Source organism: Oncorhynchus gorbuscha, linkage group LG19 (assembly GCF_021184085.1).
Source record: "Oncorhynchus gorbuscha isolate QuinsamMale2020 ecotype Even-year linkage group LG19, OgorEven_v1.0, whole genome shotgun sequence".
NCBI lineage: Eukaryota > Metazoa > Chordata > Actinopteri > Salmoniformes > Salmonidae > Oncorhynchus > Oncorhynchus gorbuscha.
In genome coordinates, this window is record NC_060191.1 from 53,391,569 (window position 1) to 53,409,555 (window position 17,987).

Genomic DNA, 17,987 nt, shown 5'->3' on the forward strand with positions numbered 1-17,987 from the left:
AATTGAAATACTGTAGAATTCCATTAAATCCTATAGAGGACTGCTGCTACTGGGGAGTGCCAATATGGCCGACCGGTGGCTTCACAGCTTCTCAATGGCGAATACATAGTATTAGCAATCCAGAGTTTATATACAGCCTGGTGTAAAACCCTACTTTGGAACAGGGACATTAGTCTAAATTACCGGGATCTTCCTTCTCTGGTGGGGCATCAGGCGTGGACTCCAAAATATTTTGAGAATTCATTACCAAGCCAGACTCCAATAAGGTACCACTTGGTTGGTGACCGAGGACACTATCCATGATAGCAAACCATCTTCTAAGACAGTTGGAGGCATTCTTGTTTTCGTCGTCCTTGATTTTTTTATATTCCCGTTTCAGCTTCTTTATTTTCCACCTGCACTGTGTCGATGTTTTGATGAAGCCTAGGGCATCAAGCTCTGAACTAAGTTTGATAAAGACTCTCTCGTTTCTCACTGCTGAGAGAAGCTGCTCTTGAACACTCCCGTCTGCCCAGCGTGTTAACAATGCCACTACCTCCTCAGGTGCCCATTGACATGCACAGGACAGGGATTTTTTGTCTTCCATGGTTATGTATTTGCTATTTGTAATAGTTTATAGAATACCCTTTTCACAATAGTCTGCCTAGCACGGTTCGGATATTGCAAAGATGTGTATAACTAAACCAAGATAGACCACAGTCTGTCGTTTTAAAATGGTAACAAATGAGCAATAGTGGGCAGAACAAGCCATGAGGTAGGCAGAGCCAAGCAGAAGCAAGCGTGATCCTATTGGCACGCTCATTTGCATTTCTCCGTTGAGGAACGCCTACTCTGATGTGCGCGTGAGCAATAACTCAATTCACCTTTGCACGCCTTCTAAACAACACACATTTTTAAAACTTTGGCCAAGGGTCAATTTTACCAAACCTAGTCCACTCCGTTCGTAACATATTGTAGTTTTGGGAACAGAAAACTGTATTGAGATCAAATGTTTAATTTATGAGTAAATTAGCAGAATGTCGGCCAAAATCCATCTCGTTCCAAATTCTCCCACTGCCGGCCACTGGGCTTCCTCTCACTACCATATTTGGTAGTGAGTGGAAATTTCAACCGGATTCTCCACATTCATACATCCGGTGAAATAGCGGTCTCATTGTTTCATTTGTGATAAAAATTGGCCGAGATAGCCCACCTATTGGTCAGAAACAAGAATCACAAATCACTTCCGTTGGTTTTCCCAAATCCTTCAAAATAAGAGTTTTGAAAGGGATTAGTTATCAATCTCTTTAGTATTCCCAATGGAGCTTGGTTACAGCAAAAAAAAATAAAGGTCCAATGCAGCCGTTTTTATCTCAATATCAAAACATTTTGATATTGAGCTACTGAGTGGCGCAGCGGTCTAAAGCACTGCATCTCAGTGCTAGATGTGTCACTACAGACCCTGGTTTGATTCCAGGCTGTGTCACAACCGCCGTGATTGGGAGTCCCATAGGGTGGCAAACAATTGGCCCAGCGTCGTCCGGGGTAGGCCGTCATTGTAAATAAGAATTTTTCTTAACTGACTTGCCTAGCTAAATAACACATTTCTGGGTAACAATTAAGTACCTCACTGTGATAGTTTAATTAAAATGGTCAAAAATAAACACAAATACCTTCTTAGCAAAAAACTATTTCTCAAGCAAGAATTTTATTCTGAGTGGGTAGGGGAAAACAAGCTTTGGTCTATTAACAAATTTAGCACCTCATGGTGTCACCAGGCAGGGGGGCCTGCACCCCACAGTTTGGGAACCACTGATATAGACCACGTAGAGCCTCGCACAAGACTGACTGAAATTAAAAGGATGTGTGCTGGCAAACGTATTTTTTGTTCATGAATAATTACAAAAAAATACTCTGATCATAATCGTATCCAGAAAATTGCCAATTATTTTTTGTTCATGAATAGGTACAAAAAAATACTCTGATCATAATCGTATCCAGAAAATTGCCAATATCCGTTATGATTCTAATTTTGTCCATATACTCTGCACATCCCAAATTCACAGTTTCAACTACTTCAAGAAGTAATGTTGCAGTCTAGCTCAGTGCTGCCCCCTCTCGTTGAGTAACTCGAGTTGAAGGCAGACCGGGGTACTGCAGGCTGCAATTAGCAGCTAAATTATAACTTCTTCTGTGTGCAATTTTAAAATAATTGTTTCAAAGACTTACATCTGGTGTAATAGAAGCAATTTTTGGTACCATGATTGTCTTTGATTTTGTTCTATTTTTATTCACAGATAGACCACGAAGATTGCCATTTTCCTATTCGCCATTTTCCTATTCGCGGTCGGCCTTGAACTTCAATGAAAGGGGGGAGTCCTTCTCCCCTGTTTAAAGCAGTGTGCGGAAGGGGTGGGGCTTTGTCTGACAGCTTCCATTTGCAAGGGTGGAGACTACTTCCTATTTGGCACAACAAAACTCTCAATTGTTAACACGTTTGGGCCCAGAAGTAAATAAGGAAGCTGACCAAATTTCACAATAATTTACTTCTGGGAAACCTGAGATCACCAAAAGGTGCAAGTTGCTCCAAAACAATCCTCACCCAAGCACATACAGGCACATTAAACAACAAAGGGAACTTTTAACCATGAATACACATAAATAGACCAAATTGTAAATGTTAAACATGATTGCCTACATTTTATTTTATTTTAATTTTACCTTTATTTAACCAGGCAAGTCAGTTAAGAACATATTCTTATTTTCAATGACGGCCTGGGAACAGTGGGTTAACTACCTGTTCAGGGGCAGAACGACAGATTTGTACCTTGTCAGCTCGGGGGTTTGAACTCGCAACCTTAGGCTACGCTGCCGCCCCAGAGGATAATGCGAACTTTATTACGACAAGGTTGTTGGCAATGCACCTTAACAGCACACTGGTCAGAAATAGCCGGCGGTTGTTTGTTTGTTTGTTTGTGTGAGTGATTTTATCTGATCTGGTGCTTTTCCAGACAAATCATCATCCAGTTGGACACCTGATGAACTTCCACAAACTTCAGGGTCTGGGGTGAGAACTTGCTTTTGTAGTCTACTCAATCTGATTCCCCGCAAGAAATGTAGAATTCTGGTAGGTTCTCTCATACAGTCTCTCGTACACATTTTTTTTACACAGTAACTTGGCCTGTTACCACAAGCTTGGTAGTTAATATTGATTATGTCAGTACTGTCAACTGAGCTGTTGATTCCACAGAGCAATCTTCATCCAGTTGGACAACTGATGAGATCACCAACCAGGATCTTCAGGGTCTGAGATGATAAATTCAGCTACTGTGCTGCTGGAGCCGACTTAACCGGATTCCCCTTTAAAACAGGAACCTTATGGTAAGTCGTTTAGTACAGTCTTAGCAACCTTTTTTGTACCAGGGATTAGCAAAATGTGTTCCTCTTCCTTGGTAGACTGCTTGGATAGAATCTAGCTAACTACTACTAACTAAGTTAATGTCTGCTAACCATCTGAGGGACTGGCCAGTAATAGCCAGAATTTGAAAAACACTTATCTAGTACACACTTTGAATAAACTGTACAATAAACTTGCTAGCTTATATCGTTTACCAGTTTCTGACTGCTTTCAACTGATGTGGTTCTTTCACATTAAAATCGGGATACATCTGAACGTCTCAGGAGATCCATGCATTAAAACTCTGAACAGATGAGTGTTCAAGAGCAGCTTCTCGCCTATAAAAACAAGCATGTCTATGCCAAATTTAGTTCAGAGTTTGCTGCACTTGGATTTAACGGAACGTTGAAGCAACGCAGAGAAAAGTAAAAAAAATCTGAAACAGGAATAAAGAAATCTCAAGGGTGACAACAAGATGAGTGGTTCCATCTATCTTGAAGAAAGCGGTTTTGTCGTCATCGATAGAGTCCTCACTCACCTATCAAAAACTCAGGCTTATTCCTTTCCATGAGCAGAAGACTGGTAAATTAACTTATACTGTGTACATTTTTGTAGTTTGTGTGAGGGCTTTCACAATGGTGACTGGCTAGTTAAGTAGCTAGTTGCTGATGCTGGCTAGTTTCCTAATGTTTTTCTGGATACATAAAAAAAAAAAAATTCGCCTACAGTATTTCCAATATGTCATTGGCTTTTACGCTATAATCATTTCTTGTTTGTGTTTCCCACTGTAGTTCCTGGACCTTACTGTGTCTCTTTGCTCCACCATTACGCCTGATGTCAGCATTCAGGTGGCAAGTGGCTCGGCAGCATACTGTAAAGCATTATGGGAAACTGGAGGAGTTTGTGACTTTGGTGACAGAGGTGGTTCCAGAGCTGCTGAGTTCCAGGCAGAGGACCCAACTCCTCCTGGGTCTGAGAGCAAGGGTTTGTGAGGTGGAAATGCAAAGGATTCTGATAAAGTATGGGCAGCTACAACTAACAATAAGTATGTTTTCCCCTGGGCCTGCCTCTAACATGTCTACCTCTTTTTTTCAGCTGGTTCTGGAGTTGTGACTCAGGGAGAGCACCGGTGACCTTGTCCATCCAGCTTCACCTGGACAAAATCCATTTGTTAACAGAATACGCTATACACAAGAAGGTAAGTTAACTTATGCTTTAAGTTGATGAAAATATAAACTTTTTCAGCCTTATGTTGAGGTTGACTTCAGTAATTTGTTTTGTTTGTTTATGCTTACTGGCAGAGTAATGATGATGAGTTAGAGGCTACAGTCTAACTTTGTGGAGTTGGTCCGAACTCTGCTGGGAGACCCTTCTGAGAGGGAGCACTTCTTCAGGTGCGTATTTGATGCATCCGTAAGTGCATTTGTTTTTGGCACAGTAGTCACGTCAAAGCCAAGTGTTGCTATTATTGACATTGTTAATTGTCACATTAACAGGAGATGATTGCAGACTTTTCCACATGAAAAATGATCCCCGAAAGCCATGCTGAAGAAAATATTTGCCACCGGACTTATTGTGTGTTAAATTGTCTATTTTTCAGGAGGTATTCCCAGTACATTACGGCCCTCGGCATGACACAGCACTGCAGGTACTGGTGTGGGAGTTCCTCTCCAGATTGGAGGAGCTGCTACCTGTAACAGACTTCAGACAGGTTACAGATTGAAACATCAGTGCCCATCAATTATTGAGGCGCCTCCTAAATGGCACAGTGCTTGCTGTCCAGGCTCTGTCACAGCCGGGCCACGATCGGGAGACCCAGGGGGCGGCGCACAATTGGCCCAGTGTCATCCGGGTTAGTGGAGGGTTTGGCCAGCAGGGATGTTCTTGTCTCATCACGCTCTAGCGACTCCAATGCACACTGACACGATCGCCAGGTGCACAGTGTTTCCTCCGACACATTGGTGTGCCTGGCGTCCTTCGCCTCTCCCAAGTCTGTACGGGAGTTGCAGCGATGGGACAAGACTGACTACCAATTGGATACCATGAAATTGGGGAGAAAAAAAGAGATGGGGAAAAAAACATGTTAAAAAGTATTGAGTGCTGATCACTGTTTAAAAAAAATGTTGGACTGAGGACTATGGTGAGCTGAAGGAAAACATCTACCCAATGCGCAAGGCTCTGGCATGCAGAGAAGGAGCAATACCAATGATAGTGTTCATTCAATGTAAAATCTAAAGCATTGAAAAACACTGAAATGTAATCGATTACAAATTTATGCAGCACCACCACCAGCATCATGGAAACCCGAAAAATACTAAGTCTCCATCCAGAATTATGTATTTGTCACTGAGTATGTTAAATTCTTTGTCTGGTATGTAGTGGAAGACAATGTATGGCAAGAGTGTAACTTACTGGATCAGTATGTTCTGTCTTTCCTAGGTTATTTCTCTTACTACACTGCAGATACCATCCTGTCCCTCCCTCCAACAATAAGAGTTGTCATTAGCTCGGAGCAGGCCAGCTCTGACAAAATGAGGTCATGCTCAGATGGAGATAAATGCTTCAAGAATGGGACAGATAGAGAGGACAATCTAATGGGGTCAGAGAGGAGGAAAAAGATAAGGCAGACTGAAGAGGACTTCTGGTCCGTGTATCCCAGTACCCAGCAACGGCAAGGAAATTCAAGTAATTACGAAAATATTTGACTTCATTTTACAGCATTATTATCACTGTTATTTATCTGGTATTTAAAATGAAATTACTTAACAATTGGTACCATAGAAAAGCGGCCAGTTTTTACCTGCACAGAGACTATATTAAATGGAACTCAATTTTTCTAGAAAAATACCATGATTACTTAAGATTCGTAAATTTTAGTTTAATATAAAATTACAAGTGAAGGAAACATACTTTACACACACACAACACCAAGTCTGCATCTACACATTCAGCCCAATTCAGATTTTTTCCCCCCCACGAATTGGTCTTTTTTTTACCCATCAGACCAGCTCTGAAAAAGGGCCAATATGAAAAGATCTGATGTGATTGGTGAAAAGACCAATTAGTGAAATAAAGATCAGAATTGGGCTGCCAGAGTGTACAAGATGGATCATTTAAAGGTTAGACAGTCAAACATTGACCAAGGAAAGGGTTGTTTTCTTGAAATGATTGATACAAGATTGGGAAACCATTCTTAACATTAGTCCTTGCATGGAATCAAAGTGCTCTCTATCTAGCATTTCTACAATAATTACTATACAGTTCATACATCACATGTATAATTAGTTAGGTCCAAGGGTATAGGACACACCCTACAAGCAGACAGTACAAAGAACAAATCTAATTTGAGGACTAGACCACAGATGCCTGACTCCTAAAAGGCATGATGGGTTAACCATAGGCACTGTGACACTTAATCATGGCTTGTTCTATTCCTGGAGAGTAGGTAGGTAGTGTTTGGAGATTCCCATCTCACTCAAACTGCTATAACTCAACCCATCACTCATCATAATGCAGTGAAGACAGGAACTTATCCACATCCAAGTCATCAGGGAAGGAATCCATTAGTTTCTGCTGTTTCTGAGGAGAAACAAATAATAAGACGCTGTCATTTTAATGTGCTTTCTCACTATACAAGCAAACAGAAAACAGTTTACATTGAATTCACGGTCATTATGTCAAATATCTACGATTGGGTAGATGCAATTACATTCAATTTTTACACTTAGGAAAGATTAGGATACACAGCTTGAACAGAACATTTTGTATGTTTTGCACACCTCTGCTTTCTTCTTACTACCAGATGAACTGGAGAGATCTTTCTTTGCTGGCAGGCTGGCCAGGGGCTCGGGGTGCTTGCGCTTCTTGCTCTTGGCAGCTACAGTGGCCACTGTTCCAGTCCCCTCCTGGCGCAAGCTGTCTTTCAGTGGGGTGCCTGTCCTGGCGATGGCAGCTCGGGATAGGATCATCAGTGTGTGGGCTGCCATGTTGATGCTGTTTTCACTCCCTGCCTCACTGGCTGGGCTGCAGGAGGGAAGGTCCGGGGTGGCGGGAGGGACCAGGGGCCTGGGGGTGCCCTCTCCATCCCTGCCTAGCCTCTGACGTGCAGGGGTCCTGGGGCAGTCTAGAGTTTCCTGGAGACGGCCAGGGGTCAGAGGAAGAGGCAGGTCCGGACAGCCCATGCCTGGCCTCTTAGAAGGGGTGGAGGGAGGGTTTATACCCTGGATGTCGTGGAGCATTTCAGCCGCCTGCTTGGTCAGCGGGCTGGTCTTAGAGGGGGTTTTGCTGGAGCTAGCCTGGGGGACAGGGGTTTGTGAGCCCACTGGGGCCTGGCTGAACTCTCTTGGTGCTGGTGTGGGCTGCTGCTCTCGCCTGCCTCCCTCCAGCTCATTCTCCTTATTGGCAGTGACATGAGGGGGGCCCTGAGAAGATGTAATTTTCTCGGTCTGTCCCTCCCACTCCTTGGCAGGAGATTTTTCCGTAGACTCTTGTCTACTTGTGTCCTCCTTTTCTTTCCTGCTCCCTGATCTCAGTCTGTGATCAGAGGAAGAAGACCTGGAGCTCTGGGCATCCTTAGATTCTGTTCCACCATCATCCTTCTGGTCTGCTGATTGTGATCTCTTTCTGGACTCTGACTGTGAGGCATCAGTCTTACTGCTTCCAGCACTCTGAAATCTACTGGTACTTGCAGTTTGACCTCTAGCATTTTGATCTGCGTCCCTCTTTGAAGGAGTCTTTTTCACAGCTTCTTTCTGATTTTGGTCAGTGGAGGATTTCTCGGTCTCTGTTCCGGTCCATGATGTTTGAGTGTTGTCTGTGCATCTTACAGTCTCTATTCTCCTTTTTGGCCTGCTGCTACCCAAGATAGCAGAATTTGCTGAGGCCAATTTAGTTCTCTCTTTCTCCAACTGTTGGACAGAAGGTGATACAGGAGTAGGTGTTGCTTTGGAGGAGAAAGCAGTTTTTCTGGTCTGAGTGGCAGTTTTACTAGCAGACCCATCAAAGCAAAGCATCCTTCTATGGCTGGGGCTCAAGCCAACTGCTACCTTCTGCTGCCCTGTGCTTTCAGAGGATTGCCCCTGAACCTGCTTTGTAATCATATTCGATCCAGAAGCTCCCATTTTGTCTGAAATGCACACGCAAGCAACAACATTTGTGAACAAAACAACAGTAAACAGACAATGACATTATATATAACTGAACACTAATCCTTACCTGAGACTGTGGTGTCCTTGGGTGCCAGTTTAGGCTTGGTTTTCACTGCTACTGGCTGCTTTGCTGAAACAGGGCTAGGCATGGCTATCAACTGTAACAGACAAATGATCACTAGATGTACATGTTAGTGTAGCTAAGGTAGCCTATCAGTTAAAGAAAAGAGATTAATTGCAAATATGTAAAACAGATTTTATTTTTAATTTATACAATGAAAAGGAGTGCTTACCTGATTAGGAACTATTGAGAACTGTCCTGCATTATTCTGCCCAACAACAGATACAGGAACCACCATGTGTTGCAGCATGGGCTGAACTGGTGAAGATATAATGAGTCTAGATCCTGGTAGGATATAAACTGGTTAGACATTTCCCTCCAGAAAAACAGCATGGCAAATTAAATGAGCGATGACTAATGGGTAATTCCACAGTAAGGGAGTTGCGTTGAGACTTAAGTATGACAAACAAAAGCTATTGATTTCAAAGTTGAACAAACCTTACAATTTCATGCACAAGTACTACTTTTAACAAATAAAAAATATAACATTTACTGGAAGAACTGGGCAGATGCAAAGTTTGGTAACAGAATTTGGGGAAAAAATAAAAGAAAAAGTGTCCATTTTAAATATATTAAGATTTAACAATGACTACAGAAAGAATGATGTGTCAACTATGTAATTTATATATTTTGGCTATTGAACTAAAGTAATTGAAGTGGATTTACACCCTGTAACATAATTGCAGTAACGGAATTTCATCATGGATCCCTGATCTGTACTACACAGAAATGTGTAATTATGAATACCATTCCCTTCATGGTGATGTATCCGAAATAGGTACAAAGGTGTAATGCCACATCCTTCTTTGCATATTTGGGTATTGTTCTCCACACTGGTTATTATTTTTAATAAGCTCTGTCCCCAAACAAGACCAAATTTGGTTGGTCCAAATCTGAACCAATAATAGAAGTCTGTTTCACAAATTTGGACATCAAAGCACAGCACAGTAGAGCTCAGTAGAGTACAGTACTGAACTGTACTCTACTTTTCCTTACTGTGCTCTACTGTACTGTGCTGTTCAAACCTGTGAACCAAACTGTGTTTTGTGACTACTATGATTTCCCATTGTAGCTGTTGGGTTCTGAGAATCTGAAATATACTTATTCATGTCACTGAGGAAGTGAGGGTAATGTATAACGTTTACATTATAGCAGGTATCCTATTGAAATATTGAGTGCTTAAGGTTAGAGGGTCTACACCAGAAGTTAATGGTTATCTGTGGGAGGAAGGTATATAATATAATAATAATAAATGCCATTTAGCAGACGCTTTTATCCAAAGCGACTTACATATAGTGTGTGCTTGTGTGAGAATGTTTTTGTCTAATGCAGCTGTATTGATCCCCTGGGAAGAATAAACTTGGTTAAGCTTTCATAGTGTCCGTAGAGTTTCTCTGAAAATTAGAACCAATTCAATAGCAGACATTCCGTTAAAGATTTTTCAGAAAGTCAAGTTTTAATCACTGAATTCATGAACAAAATTGATATCAGTAAAAGCACGATAACTAATTGATAGGTCTACCTCCATGATCCTCCCTCTTCATGAGGAAGATAAATTAGAAAAGATCTTAAAGACGTGGGTTTTTAGTAATGAAATTTCAAGGCACATGGCCATGTTTCTTAAATGTACAGAAAGCAGAACAATTTCTCAAACTACATACAAGTCTTGATATAAGTTGGAAGGGGTCATTTCTTTAACCTTTGTGTTTTGATGTATTTCTAATAGTTATTCTGGTAGATGTTTTCTAAGACTCCTTTACATCTGTTTGACCAGAAATCAAAGCATTTGCTTATTCCTAATTTTTAGGATGGAAAATGGTCAGAAAATTTCAACTTAATTTTGAAATGCAACTGAACTTCATATGTTGGTGCTCATTGGTCCTTTTACATGGAAATTACCTACAGAAAGCTGCAATATGTAACTTTCTGGGCGACCCGACCAAAGTCACATAGAAATGTGTGTTATAGATCTGTCAATCTGAATGCAAGTCTAAGAAGCGGTAGATCAGTTTTATGTGCTCTATTTCTATGCTTCCCGTTCTTAAGTTTAGCTTGAGTCTTACTTCCGGTTTTGTACACAAGCTTCCAACAGCTGAAAATATAATATTTTTAGTTATGGAAAATGTATTTCACAGCAGTTTAGATGGTACAATAATTCTCTACACTATACTTGCTTGTTTTGTCACCAATGTGAAATTAGGCGAACTATTAGAATTTTTGCATAGTGCATCTTTAAGTATTTAAACTCTGTCTTACCAGGGGAATAGCGGGGTGGAGTGGCCAGAGCATATGAGGTTGGGGGTACTGTCGGTACCTGTGGGGCGCCACTGGGTAACATCACCTTGTTGGATTGGTGGTTTGTGGCTGTTGTGTCTGTTACTAAGATGTAGCTGTTGGTGGATGTGGCTGAATCAAAGGGCAGCTGAATGTAGTAGCCTGGTTGTGTCAACGCAGATGACGTCCCTGCCAATGCTGCCACATCCCCTGCTTTCTCACTAAGAGGAGTCTCTGCTGGCTGGAGGACTTCTGTCCTCTGTAAACTGGTCACCGCCTGCACCGTCTCCTCCTGAGCCATGGGGGCGCCACTGAGGGCCGAGGCCTTAGCAGGTGACTTGGTGGGGGAGGAGAGGAAGATGGTGGGGATCCTGTCCCCAGTGATGCTGGACACAGCCTGGTTCAGGGCTGAGTCACAGGAGGGCTCCCCTTGCTCATCACTGATGATGATCTTCAGGGCTACAATCTTACTGGGGTCAACTTCCTTGCCTGTGGGGTCTGGGATGAAGGTTGGGGCAGCAGGAGTGGTTGATGTTTTAACTGTTGATGGGACAGCCATAGAGGGTATGGTCTGTGGTAGAGGTTGGGAAATTTCTACACTGCTGGGAGGAGTCATATTCCTGTGAGACAGGTTAGAGGCCTGTATGGGAGCCTTGTTTGACTGATCCAGCGCTGGCATGGAATTAGACAGGCCGGGTGAAGAGTTAAGAAGTGATGCTTGGTTATCCATCACTTGTCCATCATCAACCCCCACGGGGTTCTCATTGCCCAATATGTTTTTGACAGCAGAGACCATACTGGTTTCAGATGAAGCTGCATTGCATGCTGACACCAGATTATTTGTTCCACTCTCCTGTCTGACTGGCTCAAAGAGATCTGGGAGAGCTATATTGTGAAGGGGAGGAGTATTCAGAGGCTCATCTATATCCACGCCTGATCCATCCTGATCAAAGATGGAGCCGGAGTCAACAGTATCAGAGTCCTTGGCGGCCGAAAAGGCAGCAACAGTAAGTTTATCGATATGTGCTGACGGTTCAGTTGAGCTAGCTCCCCTTCTCGACCCTCTGGTACTGGGTCTAGGAGTTGTTGAGCTAGCTCCCCTTCTTGACCCTCTGGTACTGGGTCCAGGAGTTGTTGAGCTAGCTCCCCTTCTCAACCCTCTGGTACTGGGTCCAGGAGTTGTTGAGCAAGCTCCCCTTCTCGACCCTCTGGTACTGGGTCCAGGAGTTGTTGAGCAAGCTCCCCTTCTCGACCCTCTGGTACTGGGTCCAGGAGTTGCATTTGAAGTGCTTGAAACATGAGGTGCAGATTTCCTTGTTTTCTTACTCCTGGGCTCTTGACTAGACTTTGTCGCTCTAGTTGTTGTTTCTTGCCCTTGTGTCAAATTTTCAGGCACAGTGCCTGAGAAATTAGAGAAAAATCCCATTGTCAGAAAGAGGTTTCTGATGAAGCAGCAATATTGTTTAGTATATGATTCCATCAGATCATGAGGACTTTGTCCATACCTGAATCTCCAGTCTCAGGAGAGCCATCAATACATCTAGTCTCAGTCTCACCATTCTCTGTGGTGGTATTGCTCACATTCCCAGCTCCTTGTTCAGTATCCTCACTGGTTTTGCTTTTGCCTTAATGCAAAGAATCAAGAGATTTAGTGGAAGAATGTGATTTTATATAATCTTAGTCAAACATTAAATCAACAGGCCCACTTCATGCATTGGAGCAACAAAATCCTGCACATAATTAAATCGTCAGCAAAGTTGAAAATGTTTACCGTAATCAAAGAGGTCAAAGAGAGCCTGGAAGGCTGGGTCGGACTCTGTCTGCTCCAAGATGTCTTGTATAACATCATTAGACATATGGATTTCCCCCTGCACAGAGTAAATGTCAGGAGAAGGCACATATCCACACTATGCACTAAAGACTGACAATGTTCCCTTAGGTCAAGTGGATAAATTAGGAATAGCAAGTCTGTGAGAACATGACATTACCTGCAGGCCCAGAATTTCATCTATGGACTGGTCAGGCTCCATGGTGCTGCATGATGTCTTTAAGGCCTGTGGACTGCCATCACTACAAGTAGAGAGAAAGAAACACATGTACAAGAAATATCTACTCAACAGCCAAATGTAATTTAGTCAGTACTGTTCAAATGTTACAAAAGAAGATGTACTTTAATTATTACCTTGCTAGGATTTTGTTGATGTTTTCAGCAAGCTTCTCTTGTAAGGACTTGTCATTTAGAATCCTCTCTCTTGCATTTTGTATCACCATTTGCTGCAAAGATAAACAATTCAATGAATCAACAGGTTAGGAGTTTTCAAATGCAACATATTTATAGAAAAACAGAGTATTCACTTTGTTTTGTACTCACAGGGAAATTCTCTGTGACTGTCTCTTCACTCTGTGGCTCAGCTGTCAGGCTACTGGCCGCCATGTTGGTTCTTCCAGTCCCACCAGATCCACTGAATCCCCCACCTCTCCTCCTGGGGGAGTCACTGGGAAGATTACTCGTCATAACGCAATCTACTAGGGATGGGCATCTTTCATTTTCAAGATGATTCGATACGCATCTAGATACATGGGCTTCAAAACATTACAGGAACAATAAGTTTTATTCTGAAACTAGTTGGTGCAATTCGGTTTGATTCGATACACTAACATTTCTTGCAGAAACACATTCAAATTCTGCTGCTGATGGGAGTTCATGAGCTTGGCCTCTCTGAGCTGACTTCGGTGTGTGTGTGGTGTGTAAATTATGCATGGCTATGGTGTATGTACTATGTAGGCACCTGAGCTGAATCATAAAGGAGGCTTCTACCATCCCACTACCAGATTGGGGCGGGGCAGGGGGCAGCAATGTAGCCTGTTTCTCTCAGTCACCCACTAATTCAATTGTAATTTAATAATATATCAATATTTATCATTTACAAACTAGCTATGACAGAGCCAATGAATATATAGCAACAACTTTGGATTTCATCCCCCATCTTAAAATCAAATGGTTTTGAATGATCTTCTTTCGCATCGGCCATGTAGTCCGTCTCGCAAAAGTGATTGCTGTCCTCATTATGAAATTATCAACTTTACTCTGTATATCGGGGGCGACAGGTAGCCTAGCGGTTATAGCATTGGGCCAGTAACCAAAAGGTTGCTGGTTTGAATACCTGAGCCGACAAGGAAAAAAAAAAAAGAAGTCTGTCAATGTGCCCTTGACCACAATTTGCTCCAGGAGTACTGTACAATTTTTTTAATGACAATATACACTGACTGTTTGACGCAAAACTACCCAAACTATTGCTGATGGTAAAACTGAACAATCCAAATCAAATCTATTGTCAACCCCATTCAGCAGATATAGCCAGATGAGAGTTGCATCCCTGGTAGCTAAAAAAAAAAAAAATCAACAGTGCATAGATAACAATAACCTAGCAAATTACATAGGTTGTCACTCAACCAATAAAGCCTAATATCACGCAAGCCATTGTAGTATTTGACTGCTGAAGGTGCTGCGCAGATGTGCACGATGCTGGGCACAGTGTGCAGTTTGACTAGGCTATTGATATTGCCTGGGGTTGTTCGGCATTCAAAATGGCTTGTAGATCAATGACTGACAACACAGTTCGTGCCTTCACAAAATAGTCATACCCCTTGACTTATTCCACATTTTGTTGAGTTACAGCCTGAATTCAAAATTGATTACATTAAATGTTCCTATCAGTCATCGACACACAATATTCCACAATGATAAAGTGAAACAATGTTTATAGAAATGTTTTCTAATGTATTGAAAATTAAACACAGAATCATTCATTTACATAAGTATTCACACATCCCTTTGCTATGACACTCCAAACTGAGCTCAGAGGAACATCCGGCGGCAGGGTAGCCTAGTGGTTAGAGCGTTGGACTAGTAACCGGAAGGTTGCAAGTTCAAACCCCCGAGCTGACAAGGTACAAATCTGTCGTTCTGCCCCTGTTCCTAGGCCGTCATTGAAAATAAGAATTTGTTCTTAACTGACTTGCCTGGTTAAATAAAGGTAAAATAAAAAATCCAATTTCCTTTGATCATCCTCGAGATGTCACTACAACTTGATTGGAGTCCACTTGTGTTTAGGCATGAAAGGCATGATTTAGAAAGAAAGACCTGTCTATATAAGGTCCCACAGTCCATGTCAGAGCAGAAACTATACCATGAAGTCCAAGGAACTGTCAGTAGATTTCGAGATATATTCCTCATCACAATTCTAACTGAGGAAGAGTATAAAGCAATTTCAATAATGTTGAAAGTTTAAGAGCAGTGGTCTCAATCATTGGGAAATGGTTAAAATATGGAACTACGCAGACTCTACCTCAGACTGGGGGCGAAGATTTACGTTCAGGACAATGACCCCAAGCATACAGCAAAAGCAACGCGGGAATGGCTTCAGAACAAGAATGTGAAAGTCCCCGAGTCGCCCAGCCTAAACCCAAACTTGAATCCCATTGAAAATCTGTGGAAAGAATTGAAGATTGCTGTTCACCACCATGCCCCATCTCATTTAAGATCTTGAGAAAATCTGCAGGAAAGCACAGGAGAAAATCCCCCAATCCAGATGTCCAAAGCTGATACAGACCTACCCAAGACAATTCAAAAATGTAATGGCCGCCAAAGATTGACTCAGGGGTGTGAATACTTTTGTAAATGAGCTCGATGTATTCTATTTTCAGTCAATTTGAAAACATTTTTAAAACATGTTTTCACTTTGTCATTATAGGGCATTGTGTATTCATGGGTGAGACAAACAATTTTGTTCCATTTTGAATTCAGGCTGTAACAACAAAGAGGTGGAATAAGTCAAGGGGTTTGAATACTTTCTGAAGGCACTGTAACTGTGTTGAGAGTCATTGATCTACAAGGAGAGGATGCATTCGTTGTCAACAAAGATAAGAGGTATTTCCCAAAGTTAGAAACAATGTAATTTGAGCAACAAAAAAAAAGTGTGAACCGCCAATTCGTAATGTTTAAGAACCTACAAATGGATGACAATGACTATCTCACCATTTCCGACGCCCTGGGGATAATGGTCCTGGTGTTAACCGGTTGTCTGGAACCATTATTTGCAAAGGTGACTCTCCTGTAATAAAAAAAAACAAAATGTTGATTATTCAATGAAGCTTTATTGACAACTTTTCCTACAAGTTGTTATTAATGTCCATAATATTTACAGTAATCAATGGTTAAAATGAGATGTGATAGACATACACCTACTGTAACAACCTTCCCCAGTACACTGCTGCTCATGGACGTGTTTACTTACGGTTCACATTGATGAGTAGACGTCCTCCATCTTGGATCTGGGGCGATGTGCTGCAGATGGGGGAGGGTCTGGTCAGCTGGGAGCTGTAGCAGACTGGGGTTGAGTGTCCCAAGATGCTCTGAGGGGTATCGAGGGGGCTGGAAAAGCCCTGTGCCAACAGAGGGGCTGACGATGACAGAAACGCAGAGCTGGGGGACTGCGTTGATGACAAGGCTTTCTGTCGCCCCCTCATGTTCACGATCCCATTACGTGTGCGGACTGCAGAGGAAATAGGTTTATGAATCACGTCATGCAGGGTTCCCCAATAGGCGGCCAGTGGGTGAATTAATTCGGCCCACCATGTTTTCTGAGCAGAAAATATATAATTGCTTGGACATAAAAGATTGTAAAGTCAACAGGAAAGTTGTATTCCCACACATAAATAAGGAGGAATATTGGATCGTATACCAATGTAATGAAGATTGAAAATTATTACGTTTTTCTCAAATACCTGGTTTAGGATTCTTACGGTCAATTTGCAGTGTACACAACAATGATCTTTTTGTGTGATGATAACCATTTAACTTCCAAGAATATTTAATAAAGCACTTACGTCTTTGATTCTGGCTAACAGCTGGGGAGTTCTGCATAGACCTAAGGAAAGAAAGAAGTTGAATTGAAGACTCCAGTAAGTGCACTATGACTGAGCGACACCATCAAACAGCAATCTGTTGGTGAGTTTCTTACTTTATTTGATTGAGTGTGAAATCAAGCTTTTTCCACAATGATGTCATCATGACAGGTATCTGGGTCTCTTCACTGGTCTCTAAGCAGAAATAGCAGGGGGGTGACAACCAATAATACAATACATACACGTGAAAGTCCTGTACTCATTTACTGAAAGTGGTAGAGGTCAGAAGTTACGCTTACCTTTAGCTTTGACAGCAACATATTCATTCAAAATGGTTGTCAGGTTTTTCCCGAAGAGGGACTGCAATGGGAGTACACATGGATTAGCTACCTAGCTAAGTAATCCACTAAATCATTTACTGTATGTAGCTAGATATTGTAATTACAATGACAGAGTTGAACACAACTATATGCAGTCTGAAATGACAACAAACTTACAAACACACAAGCAGGAATAGTTCCATCATCTGAGCTGTGTTCTGCGTACTCCTTCAAATTGGGGCTTTCGCGAATGAATGCCTGGCTTGTATTACACAGTCCCTCTTGTTGCAGGTATCCTATAAAAACAGTGTACAAGAGAGAAGCTGAATTTGAAGCTCAGCTTGTCAAAATCATCTAGATTTTTGCTTACTACAGTGCAGCTCTCCTTGCAATATCATCAGCAGGATCTTACAGATAGCAATCTAACATTAGTTAGCTTCATGCTACTGCTATAGCTCGCTATCTTTCAGTTGTTAGGTTAGCTAGCAACACAAACAGGACCCAGTTTGATTTACCTAAAACGAGACGCGCCATGTCAGACGGAAGCAACATGGTTGCAATGTCGAATTATTGCAACAATTACAAATTACATTCTCTGTCAAATCAGGTAAGAATACATTTAATCTCGAATAAAGCAAGTACATTTGTCAAAACATCCAGTGTGTTGTGTAAGCAACATCCTACGAGTTGTGAAAAGGCGGGGAACTCGAGCACATGTAACCCGGAATTTCCATAATATTTAGCAGATGTGCATTATGGGAAATGGTGTTTAAATGGTGAGTGTCCACGTTCAGTTTTTTAGTAAATTTCAAGTTACTTCCACGAAGTTACATATAAGCTGA

At 41.9% G+C, this 17,987-nt stretch overlaps 2 protein-coding genes and 1 long non-coding RNA gene across 11 annotated transcripts in view; 1 reads left to right on the plus strand and 2 right to left on the minus strand.

Moving 5' to 3' along the window:
• LOC124006366 overlaps nucleotides 1-2,324 on the minus strand; it is a 14,104-nt gene extending 11,780 nt beyond the window's left edge. The window contains exon 1 of one of the 2 annotated variants that reach the window (XM_046316345.1): nucleotides 2,209-2,324. Coding sequence is in view for 1 of the 2 variants with exons in the window: in XM_046316343.1 (XP_046172299.1) it covers nucleotides 184-586 (403 nt within the window). In the remaining variant the exon portion in view is untranslated. Of the gene's footprint in view, nucleotides 1-183; nucleotides 712-2,208 lie in introns of those variants that run through there. The other variant, XM_046316343.1, reaches the window with a different exon arrangement.
• LOC124006367 lies at nucleotides 75-16,928 on the plus strand. Of its 6 annotated transcripts, XR_006833768.1 has the most exons (9): nucleotides 1,777-2,887; nucleotides 2,991-3,106; nucleotides 3,230-3,360; nucleotides 4,168-4,395; nucleotides 4,472-4,574; nucleotides 4,678-4,770; nucleotides 4,977-5,024; nucleotides 5,816-6,061; nucleotides 16,829-16,928. It is a non-coding gene; the product is annotated as an uncharacterized LOC124006367 (long non-coding RNA). The 6 variants fall into 6 exon arrangements; XR_006833764.1 differs by lacking the exon at nucleotides 16,829-16,928 and having other exon boundaries at nucleotides 5,816-6,373; XR_006833765.1 differs by lacking the exons at nucleotides 1,777-2,887; nucleotides 5,816-6,061; nucleotides 16,829-16,928 and adding an exon at nucleotides 75-543 and having other exon boundaries at nucleotides 4,977-5,310.
• LOC124006365 (protein NPAT-like) lies at nucleotides 6,813-17,868 on the minus strand. 3 transcript variants are annotated; one of them, XM_046316342.1, is made up of 17 exons: nucleotides 17,788-17,868; nucleotides 17,323-17,441; nucleotides 17,125-17,185; nucleotides 16,942-17,020; nucleotides 16,808-16,848; nucleotides 16,216-16,473; nucleotides 15,957-16,032; nucleotides 13,290-13,413; nucleotides 13,101-13,192; nucleotides 12,907-12,988; nucleotides 12,690-12,786; nucleotides 12,424-12,543; nucleotides 10,901-12,319; nucleotides 8,817-8,929; nucleotides 8,591-8,681; nucleotides 7,156-8,501; nucleotides 6,813-6,955 (listed from the first exon to the last, which is right to left on the minus strand). In XM_046316342.1, exons 4-17 carry the CDS (start codon nucleotides 16,989-16,991, stop codon nucleotides 6,875-6,877), a joined length of 3,990 nt encoding a protein of 1,329 aa, XP_046172298.1. In that variant the 5' UTR covers nucleotides 16,992-17,020; nucleotides 17,125-17,185; nucleotides 17,323-17,441; nucleotides 17,788-17,868; the 3' UTR covers nucleotides 6,813-6,874. The 3 variants fall into 3 exon arrangements, with proteins under 3 accessions (XP_046172298.1, XP_046172297.1, XP_046172296.1); XM_046316341.1 differs by having other exon boundaries at nucleotides 13,290-13,401; nucleotides 17,661-17,851; XM_046316340.1 differs by having other exon boundaries at nucleotides 17,661-17,851.
• Nucleotides 17,869-17,987: the final 119 nt, after the last annotated feature.